The 10,642-nt window shown below is 46.9% G+C and overlaps 4 protein-coding genes across 4 annotated transcripts; 1 reads left to right on the forward strand and 3 right to left on the reverse strand.

The window, feature by feature from the left end:
• Positions 1 to 2,150: 2,150 nt before the first annotated feature.
• Positions 2,151 to 3,476, reverse strand: F4817DRAFT_351039 (uncharacterized protein). The gene is made up of 3 exons (XM_049305020.1): positions 2,459 to 3,476; positions 2,296 to 2,410; positions 2,151 to 2,233 (listed from the first exon to the last, which is right to left on the reverse strand). Exon 1 carries the CDS (start codon positions 3,226 to 3,228, stop codon positions 2,710 to 2,712), a length of 519 nt encoding a protein of 172 aa, XP_049154786.1. The 5' UTR covers positions 3,229 to 3,476; the 3' UTR covers positions 2,151 to 2,233; positions 2,296 to 2,410; positions 2,459 to 2,709.
• Positions 3,477 to 3,571: 95 nt separating this feature from the next.
• On the reverse strand, positions 3,572 to 5,477 carry F4817DRAFT_351043 (transmembrane amino acid transporter protein-domain-containing protein). Its single transcript, XM_049305021.1, has 3 exons — positions 4,973 to 5,477; positions 4,092 to 4,916; positions 3,572 to 3,947 (listed from the first exon to the last, which is right to left on the reverse strand). The coding sequence occupies exons 1-3, from the start codon at positions 5,127 to 5,129 to the stop codon at positions 3,739 to 3,741; spliced, it is 1,191 nt and encodes a 396-aa protein (XP_049154787.1). The 5' UTR covers positions 5,130 to 5,477; the 3' UTR covers positions 3,572 to 3,738.
• A 1,182-nt stretch (positions 5,478 to 6,659) lies between these two features.
• F4817DRAFT_271267 (dihydroxy-acid dehydratase) lies at positions 6,660 to 8,859 on the forward strand. The gene is made up of 2 exons (XM_049299427.1): positions 6,660 to 6,824; positions 6,887 to 8,859. Exons 1-2 carry the CDS (start codon positions 6,745 to 6,747, stop codon positions 8,610 to 8,612), a joined length of 1,806 nt encoding a protein of 601 aa, XP_049154788.1. The 5' UTR covers positions 6,660 to 6,744; the 3' UTR covers positions 8,613 to 8,859.
• Positions 8,860 to 9,192: 333 nt separating this feature from the next.
• F4817DRAFT_271261 (uncharacterized protein) lies at positions 9,193 to 10,638 on the reverse strand. Its single transcript, XM_049299426.1, has 2 exons — positions 10,257 to 10,638; positions 9,193 to 10,182 (listed from the first exon to the last, which is right to left on the reverse strand). The coding sequence occupies exons 1-2, from the start codon at positions 10,285 to 10,287 to the stop codon at positions 9,221 to 9,223; spliced, it is 993 nt and encodes a 330-aa protein (XP_049154789.1). The 5' UTR covers positions 10,288 to 10,638; the 3' UTR covers positions 9,193 to 9,220.
• Positions 10,639 to 10,642: the final 4 nt, after the last annotated feature.

Genomic DNA, 10,642 nt, shown 5'->3' on the forward strand with positions numbered 1-10,642 from the left:
GCGGATACCTAGATCGAATCACATAAAGGACCCAGGGCACACAGGGCCGTGTTATCACCGGCTTGCGTAATCTTCAAATATTCGGGACCGGCGTGGAACCGTCATGACATTTACGGATCCTTCAAGTTTCACGACAGTAAAGCTACCTTCTCAGCCTACTTGGCCCATGACCGTTTTGTTTTAACACGGCCGCCAACTCTATTCGTCGTTACGCTTACACCCCTCGCACCGACGATGGGTAAGGGTTGATACCTGCATACATACCTAACCTTATCCTAGATACTAATTGCCTCTTCACCTTTAGATATTGGCACCGGTAGGTGGGTTCGTCACAACCCTGCTATCGTGCGTGGCGTGCTACTACTACATTTGTCGCCATGCCGCTAGATTACCAGAAAGGAGGGTTCGAGAGCGCCGCGGCTTAATCCGGTGTTATTACACGATTACTCAGGGCTTTGCAGTTTGCTGCAGCCCTTTTCTTTCTTTTGTTATGTAGTGCTTCCCCAGAGATCGTCAAAGCATAGACCAATATCTACTCGAAGGGGAATTAAGTGCAGAATTCAAGGCTGGAGCCAATTGTCATTTACATAATCTAGGAATATCTTCAGTTTAACAAGAAAAAGCTTATGATGAGAAAGGAAATGCAATGCTTGGCATATTGATACGATACACTGCGTGGGTGGGGGTCGCGTGGGCAGAGCGGTAAGTAAACTGGTTGGCGGATACGCTTATAACACTAAACTACTGGAAATCTGCACGTGTGAATCACTACTAAGAAGGGAATGTGGTAAATAGAGCTTCTAGTTGAGAAGTTATGACATGTGGCAATGTGAAGTGATATCAAGTTAGTTGTATGGTTCCTATAATACGCTCGCATTATGGAACCCAGGGGTTCGGCCTCGGACGACAAGGTGGTATACAGCTCTATCAATATGTTACATAGCGCCGAGAAAGTCTCGGAATAGCATTCTATTGAGATCTAGACACAGTCGACTCGCATCCAATAAGCGCCTTAGAGTAAAAGAGCGGTAGTTTCGCAGTGTTGGACTGCAGTATCTAAAGAAGCGCGTCAAGGCTTGTGATGACGCGTCACCAACTACCAATACTCACTACTTCCGCAGTTCCTAAATGGTCTCAGTACAGACTCCAACTCTGAAATAAAAGTAGCACATTCCATATATGGTATAAAGTGGTTCTTAAGTCTCTTATTATAGGACCTATCGTCGTCGACTCAATCCACCTCGTCGTAACCCCAATATTCCTATCTAGCCCAGGATATCTCTGCTGCGATTCCCACGTCCGGCGGGCGCTTAAGGTCTTATCTCAGCCGTTCCCAAGATGGCGGAATACCATGGCGTCTAAGATGCCATGCTCAAATGGCTTTAGGTACGTTACCTTCGGCGCTATGTTCCCAAGCATCAAGTCAGTAGAGATAATTGTCTGGGAATTGCCAAGACCAGGGGATGTAGATAGAACCTCGGCACAGGATACAGGATCGAATAAACAATATGTACTTGTTTAGTGATGGTTCATAGAAAAGTCGATACCTGGTCGCCGCTTCCGATTTACGTCCCACCCTTGGTTACCACTCTACAATCGAAGCCGCGTCACGTATACGCTTCACTAACGTAACTCAACGCGGAGCTAAGGGGTAACAATATGGATATATGGCGGTGTACGCGAGTCTGAATCGTAACTCGCATAGGGATATGGTAGATCAAAGTGGAAACATTCTAAGCAAGAAGTATATCCTAGCAGATTACAGACTAAGCCACTCAATTGTATCCGGTGGAGGCGTAACTTTGCCGCGTGAACAATGGGCAAGCAATCCAATATACTCTTTAACAGTGTATATTAGGATGGCGTTTCATCTGACTTCATTTCATGTATTGGAGATACACGTCAAAGCTAAGAGTAATAAGGCGAGATCCTCAAGGTTAAGGATCAGGGGTTCACTTTAACAAATACTTAAAATAGACTACAGCTATAGTGCACTCGTGTTTATAGTATTAAAAGTATAAACACAAGATATCTTTAATCTAGAGATTATACTTTTGAAGCTTGAATCTTTTCATTGCGAAATAAAAGGCTCCTGTATAAACTTGGAATCATTCATTGAAGTTGTATAGTAGTATATACACTTAGTTACAAGTTTATCCATAACAAAGCATTTAGAGTTACCAGATATGTCTAGATATTCTATTATCAATAATAACGAGTCTTACTTAGGACTGTATGTAAGTAAGATCATCAACGAGGAGCATCACCATAAGTCTAATGAGAAAGGAGAAATAGTAACATCTTACATCAAGTGCCCTGTCAAACTTGATGCTTCCAATTCAACTTAAGAGCTTTCGAAATGAGTAGCCAAAGGGACTACTCGAGGTATCTCAGCGAGAACGTGTATAAAGTCAGGCTTCCCCTTTCACTCACGGAGAAGTTCACTTAGTCAATCAAGATGCTTTAGGTACACTGCTCCTATATCGTTCTTTTAACAAGGGCAAGTACAATATGTCTACATGTATTTGGTGTGATTCAATAAGACACAAGTGGGATTTCACATGGGAGAATAGACGATAAGTCCAATACTTGTCATGGAGTTTATTTCATTAACTCATTCCTGTGGCCTGTATCCTGTTCATCAGGTAGCCTTTCCCTTTATCTCAATATCATTAATTCCCGAAATACCTATTTATCACTTCAACTCCCTCATGCCTGCGTGTCCCCGCCCAATGCAGCATACGGCTGTTGATTATCCACACGCTTCTCACGTCCAGCGTTAGAGCCGGTATTTGTTGACCCAGAGACGAATTTCTTCTCAGCGGCCAGTCCGGGGTCATTCTTTGTTCCGAACTCAGAGAAGCTCGCGTTCTTTTTCCTGTCCTCTGTGCCGATGCTGTCGTCCTCTGTCAAATTCTTGCCGTGCGGACCTCCTGGGCCCTTTATGAACTGGCTCTGCACATATGAAGGTGCGGTGTCCACGTTGCTGCGGCCAGGGCCTGATGTGTTGGTAGTGGATGCTTGGTGAATGCCGCCCTCGTGAGGCTTTGCGGCGGATGTTAAGTCCTCACGGCTGACTTGTTGAGGCGCTGCCTGGTTGGCTTGGCGGAATGCTTGTGACTCTGCGGCGAGTGAACCCTCGCTTACAACCCCGGGTGCCTCATTGGAGACGGGGGCGTTTCGGCCAGCGGTGACCTTAGTTCCCTCGCTAGGTGCTTTCGACGACATCTTGGTTGATTTGGTGTCTTTGTGTGTTTTGTCTGATAGGAGTTGGTGGAAAATGATGGGTGGTTTTGCGTTTTGCTTCGCAGAGTAGGGTATATAAGTTGGTTTGGTTTAAATTGGTATCATTTAATATGATTGAAGAAGACAACATACAATTATGAATTATGCGCTTCTTTAATAAGTAGATTTCGAAGGTTTGTTTGTGCTATTAGGAGAAGCTTATAATGTTGACGTCATAGGCTGGCAAAACGTCACAGCTCCAGGATCATGACCTCACCTTACTTATTCCTACATACCTGATATCAAATTGGTAAAACTACAAACACAACCAATAATGATATAATTGTGGAGAGCCTCACTTCGAGTAGTCTTTTGTTTGTCAACAACGCAAATCATGTACATCTTTGTTGATGAATGGTATAAGTCGGAGCTTTTAGTCCGATCTACTGTATCATAGCGCATTCTAATACTTCTTTCTGCGCATATGATATCAAAAGCGAATGAAAATCAATATCAACACTGGAACGGTGGTGGCAACTCGCCAGCAGCCTCCCGCAGTGAGTAAATGGTTCCATACAGTCCACCGACGCAAATGAACCCACCCGCAAGAACCGTAAGTACATTGAGGATAAACATTATAGGCCTCTTGAACCATCCATCATATCCTCCGTGATAGTGATATGTGTCGTGTAACCAGAACGCTCCAGCGAGCCCGTAGGTGTCTGCAACAGTGAGGGTCAGCAAGTACTTCAAAAAGCAAGGAACGAAACTCAGGGGCTCAGATACGTATTAAAAGCAACAAGTCTCAGTCGGTATAAAAAGTAAATAATTACAGACGGTATGAGACCATTGAATTCGGTACGTACACCAAGCAGCGAACATAGATGCCGCAATGCCAACCAAGTAGTTGAAAATAGGGATTCCAACTGCAAAGAGGAATGCAACGGTATTGACCAGAAGGATGAGTAATGTCCAAACACTCCAGCCAGTAAAAGTATGCGAATGTATATGACGACTCCGTCTAAAGAGACGAACAAAGACCAATTTGGCAGCTGTATGAAGATTTAGACTACCTGCGATGAAGAAATTGGGAATCGCAAGCCCGAAGGAGATCTTAGACCACAGCGGGCTTAAGCTAAGGAGGCTCGGACTAGAGACTCCTTGACCTATATACCAATAAGTCACAACAGCGAACGCGATGTAGAAAGAAGTTGCTACAATCTGTAGTGTCCATGCCGCCTTCATTGCATCTTGTGGATGCTTCATTTCTGAGATGAAAATGAAGAACACAAAATGACCGGCGTAGGCGAACACAGGATTCGTCAAACTAATAAAAGCCGACGTAAAGTCGCTGGATCTTGTGATCACTATATTCCCTTTGTCAACGGGAACAGCTCCGGCACCTACCATCGCTACAATTCCTGCAGATATTATGGATATCCCGCCGACCACCCAGACCAAACTTAGATTATGGAGAGTTCGGGGAAAGCTGCAAATGGCTACCGCGATGGTGAATATGCCAGAGAATGCTGTTGCGCACAGTCTCGAGTCAGATAAAACAGTTAGGGCAAGCTGGCCGGCGAGTATCTGAGACCCCGCGGAACAGACGGCGAAGATGACGGTCCCCGCACTTAATATCTCTCTACCAACAGGCCCGAATAAGATGTTCCCGGCATCACCCATGTTGTGAACTATACATGCCTTATTAGTTAATCTTAAACGCCGGCGAGCTGCTAGGTCTACGTACCTTCAGGATGTCGCAACTTGAACTCTATGAGTAACCAGGCCGTAAACGTCGCGAAGACACCTAAAAATGCAATGACGATAACGCCGGGGACGATACCAACTGCATCCAAAGAGCTCGGCAAGCTCAACATACCGTTCGAGATGATTTCAGTGATCATTAGAGAACGGCAGTGAGCGGCCAACTCAACGTCTTGTATTTGATATCATGGTTGTCTTCTTGTCCGAAAACATCGTTGGGAAGTCCGGGACTAGTAAATCCCACTTCACTGTCTACACGAACCGGATCATCGTACTCGGCACCGTTGACTTTCTTCTGCGAGAGGGCACTGCCAGCAATAGCCATATTATCGAGAAACGACTTAAGCTATGTTACGCCTATGCCAATAACACAGTGTCATACCAGAAGCCGTAATCTCCAATTATTCTCTTCGATTTCCAGATTACATCTTACTGATGCATGTGCGACTCCGCATCGCTTCCTTGGACAATATGACGTTATTAGTAATACATGCGACTTCTATCACACGGCATATAAGAGATAAGCTTCTATCACCTTGGCCTCCCAAGAGCTCGGAGCAGTGGGGCAGATCTCGGCCCCTGTACCGACATTGCATGAGTGCGATAAGAGATGGAGTACGCTCTAGACTTCAAAGCGGAGCCGTGACGGATATCCCTTTTCGGAAGGTAATACATCTAATCCAAGCTCTGGATTGGACCATGTCTATAGCCGTATATTTGAGTAACGAATACTAAGAGCTCTAGCTCTTAGACTATGAAACTTATCGTTCGATTGTTACTAAGGGACAAGTTAGAGGGGTTGAGGTTACCGAGACTCAAGCACTCACGGGCAGATCGATGAGCTACACGACGAAGGTAGAAAGTACCTTTTATTCTCAGTCTATTTAGCACCTGCTCACTTACAATATTAGGTACCTCTTTAGTAATTCGAGTTTTACTATCTGGCAGGGCAGGGTAATTGGACACTAACTGATGTTAAGTAATAGTTAGTAGTTATATCAATTGCTTTACTTGGTATCAACTATCCACTAAGAAAAAAACAGGTCAAACAGGCAGACCTTATTCTCTCAAATCGAAACTTCAGAGAAGTTATATTGAACTGTTGATTCACGCGTGTATTTATGATCTTGTACCGACAAATAACACTGCTCGACCTCGTCCCGGTAAACCGTAAATAGCTTCAACTGACTAACATATACTATTCCCTTATTAAGTCTATAATGAGAATAGAGAAATCGTAGAATCGGTTACTATTTCCCTTCTCACTCGCAGTATAAGCTAGCACTTGTTTTAGTTGAGCAATCAGTTACGGACCGAGTCCGATCCGGCGATCGGGAACAAGCCCGGACATGTCGGCCCTAGTCGGCCCCACGGGCATCAAGTATCCAAACAGCGAGCCAATAGCAGTTCTGTAAATGGTCATAGGTGATCCCTAATTAATGCGGGGTTTAGTGGGACTTGGCATACCCGCATCGTCTCTTGCTTCCGCTGCTTCGCCAATCAATTTATAGATTTTTGTCACCGGCCGATGTCGCCCAAGAATTTTTTGATCTCGACTCATCAAAAATTTACAACAAAGTTGTGATACTTATTAAAAGGCCAATCGCAAGTTGCCTTAGGTACCTAATTTACCTCGAATTCTTTTGACATCGGGCTTAATTGTTGGAAGACCCTCCTTATCAATTGACTTTATTTCAATTGTGGGAGAGAGTCTGCTGGTCCACCAACAGCTCCGGCCCCTCGTCTAAGCTCACCATGGCTTTACATGCTCTCCTTCGAGCCAGAGCTCCGGCAGCTCTGGTTCGGGGCGCGCTCGCACCGTCAAGACAATATGCGTATGTTAAACCGACACAATGCATCCCTAATACGTACCTATAACTGAGTTTTATATCATTAGTCGCCTTTTAAGCACGACGTCTTGCCGCCGTTCCAATGATTCCGATCTCAACAAAGTCTCCCGCTCCATCACACAACCCAAGGCTCAGGGTGCGTCACAAGCTATGCTGTATGCGACGGGTCTTACCGAAGAGGACCTATCAAAACCTCAGGTCGGTATCTCGTCGGTATGGTACGAGGGTAACCCGTGTAATATGCACTTAATGGATCTGTCGGCTGTGGTCAAAAAGTCCGTTGCACGCGCCGGGCTTATTCCTTACCGGTTTAACACGATCGGTGTCTCTGATGGTATATCTATGGGTACAACCGGCATGCGCTACTCTCTACAAAGTAGAGAAATCATCGCAGACAGTATCGAGACCGTTATGCAAGGTCAATGGTATGATGCAAACATTTCGTTACCCGGATGCGACAAGAATATGCCTGGTGTCCTGATAGCTATGGGCCGAGTGAACCGTCCTAGTATTATGGTCTACGGTGGTACTATCAAGCCTGGTTGCAGTAAGTCTGGTGCGCCAATTGATATTGTTAGCGCTTTTCAGGCGTACGGACAGTACATTTCGGGCGACATCACGGAAGAGCAGCGATTCGATATTATCCGACATGCATGCCCCGGAAAAGGTGCATGCGGTGGCATGTACACGGCAAACACAATGGCTACCGCTATTGAGACATTAGGAATGACTTTAACAGGTAGCAGTAGCAGTCCTGCCGATGACCCTAGCAAAATCAAGGAATGTGAACAAGTTGGCGAAGCAATCAAGCACGCCATGAGGGAGGACATACGCCCGCGGGATGTCATGACGAGAGAAGCGTTCGAAGAGGCTATGATCGTGGTAAACATCCTCGGAGGCAGCACAAACGCCGTCATGCATCTAATCGCCATTGCGGACTCCGTGGGCATAAAGCTCACAGTAGACGACTTCCAAGCTGTCTCGGACAGGACACCCTTCCTTGCCGACCTAAAACCGTCTGGCAAGTTCGTAATGGAAGACTTACACAAGATCGGCGGCACCCCTGCCCTACTCAAGTTCCTCATCGGCGAGGGCGTCCTTAAGGGCAATAATGTCACTGTAACGGGCAAGACATTGAAGCAGAACGTCGAGTCCTGGCCTTCGTTTCCCAAGGACCAGCAGGTCATCCGACCATTCTCCAACCCCATCAAACCCACAGGTCACATCCAAATCCTGCGCGGTCAGCTCGCACCCGGCGGTTCCGTCGGTAAGATCACGGGTAAGGAGGGTCTTGTTTTCACCGGCAAAGCAAAGTGCTACGACCAAGAGGACGATTTCATTCAGGCCCTTGAGCGTGGAGAGCTAAAGAAGGGCGAGAAGACGGTAGTCATCATCCGGTACGAGGGACCCAAGGGTGGACCTGGTATGCCTGAGATGTTGAAGCCGTCATCCGCTATCATGGGCTACGGCCTGGGCAACGACGTCGCGCTATTGACGGACGGACGATTCTCGGGCGGTAGTCACGGTTTCTTGATTGGTCACATTACGCCCGAGGCGCGCGAAGGTGGGCCGATTGGACTGGTGAAGGACGGTGATACCATCACGATAGATGCGGAGAAGCGCGTCATCGACACCGACGTCAGCGACGCGGAGATGGCAGAGAGGAAGAAGGCATGGAGCCCCCCGCCGCCACGATACTCCCAGGGTACATTAACCAAGTATGCTGCACTTGTCAGCGATGCCAGCCACGGATGTGTCACTACGGGACACTAAGGTCTTATTAAACGTATATAAAATAATATTCGGGGTTGAACCTTAAAAAGCAAGTGGGATGGATGTCTTGTATCTATTGGTCTTGGGCTATGTTATGCGGTGATCTAGTTTCTGGTCCGGAAAATGGGCGCATCGGACTCCGGCCGTCGTCTTATGAGCGGTAATTAAGAAGAAAAAAATCGAACAAAGTTCAAACTTGCGGAAGCTTGTTTAAGCATTCAGAGGCGTAAATCTAAACTATAGCTGAAATGCTCATGAAGTCCCCGTCATAAAGTTAAGGTTAAAGCCGGCAAGGTTGGAGATGAGTGATAGATACACCTCCTCAATCAGTTTAACCCCTCGTAATCCGACTATAAGTTTACAGACGTCGTATATCGACCTACATCCATATCTTCTCTTGTCATTGACCATAGCCTCTCGCAAGCAATCCGATTCGTTTTACCCCTATTCTCCCGCTCCAATGGAACCGCGTGGGGGGAAGATAATAATATCAATCAATGGATGCATGCTCCACCCAAAATACGTAACGATGACGTTAGATGACTACCAGTAAGCAAACAGCTTGTCCAGCTAAGAATACATAAAAAGTCAAATGAGTACGCATAACTTCATTTTTTCCCCTTGTTCCAGGCTGAGACAAATGCCGCCTTATCCCGTAGCGTCAAGCCGACTCTCTTGTTGCGCGCGAGCCGCGCCAGATCATCGGCGACCTTATCGAGCAACGCCCGTTCTTCAGACGTGAGAGATTCACCGTCCAGCTCATCACCGGTTTTATCCGGGATTCCGTTCGCTGGACCATCCCCGTTCGTCGCCGCGGCGAAGTTGTTGGTCACACCTTCAGCGATGCGCACCCGAATAAGATGCGTAGGACGGCTGAGTAGTTTCCACAGGAAGGAAATATAAGCACCCGGGACGGGAGTTGTAATATCGGGCGGCGTGTACCGTATGCTGACGGGGAAGATCCGTGCATCGGCAGGCGTGGACAGTAAAGACGGGGAGAACGGAAGGATACCCTTGCCGTTCGTGGTGCTCATCTCGGGGAAGACGGCGATAACGCGGTGTGGGTTTTTCTCTAAGAGTGCACGCAGGGTAGTTAAGTTTTTAGGAGACGGCGGAGATAGTGCTGGTGGCGAGAGGGCAAGCAGGATACCGCGCAAGAGGGAAACACGCTGGACCTTGCGTGTACCCGGGAACGAGATGGTGAATATAGGGTCGAAGATGGCGGCGAGGTAGAGAGCGTCGATAGGGCTCGTAAACTGCGCTGCAATGACAGAACGGCTAGAATTTCCCGGAAAGCGGGAGCTCGGCTGCTGCGAAAGCGAGCCGCGCTTGACGCCGTCGAGCTGCAGATCTACCCACCAAATCCCTGGTATACCAAGAAACGTCCATAATAACAGCTTACGGATGACCTGCGGAACGAGGAAAGAAGGTAGGTTGTCGAGGAAGATGAAGAATAAGGCACTGTACGACAGGAAAAGCGGCAGTCGGAAGAGGAAGAGAGCCGCGTGTAAGAGCGACGAGAGAGTCGAACTCGGCGTCGAAGAGGGAATAAAGGGCGAGATGCCAGATCCTTAATGAGCGGTATTAGTCAGGTACATACATGATATGATCACTTCAGAGACAATATAGTAAGTTAAAGCTTACCGCGATCGCGGAACTGGCTATATTTCTCCATCTTGTCTTGTCTTCTAAAGCTAGAACTATGGAGATGTCGCGTGTGATGATGAATAACTAAGAAGCTAGCTACAGTAGATAAATCTGCCCGGCCTTGGGGGGTTTTTTTTTTTCTTTCTTTCGAGGCTACCGAGACATCCAGGAATAATGTGTGCCGAACGTTGGGTATAAAACGGTAAGGGGCGCCAATGTAAAAGGTAGATATGTACAGTAGAATGTAAGAAAATAGTGTAACGGGAATTTAGACCTGTCAAATGAAAGAGGGTATAGAATTAAGACGGCTCGATGGCGTCAAGGGTTCGTATTTTTGGTGTTTGGCATGTGAAGAGACCTAACCTAAACGCTTAATGCTTAAT

This window comes from Daldinia loculata (assembly GCF_022478755.1).
Source record: "Daldinia loculata strain CBS 113971 unplaced genomic scaffold F4817scaffold_74, whole genome shotgun sequence".
Classification (NCBI taxonomy): Eukaryota; Fungi; Ascomycota; class Sordariomycetes; order Xylariales; family Hypoxylaceae; genus Daldinia; species Daldinia loculata.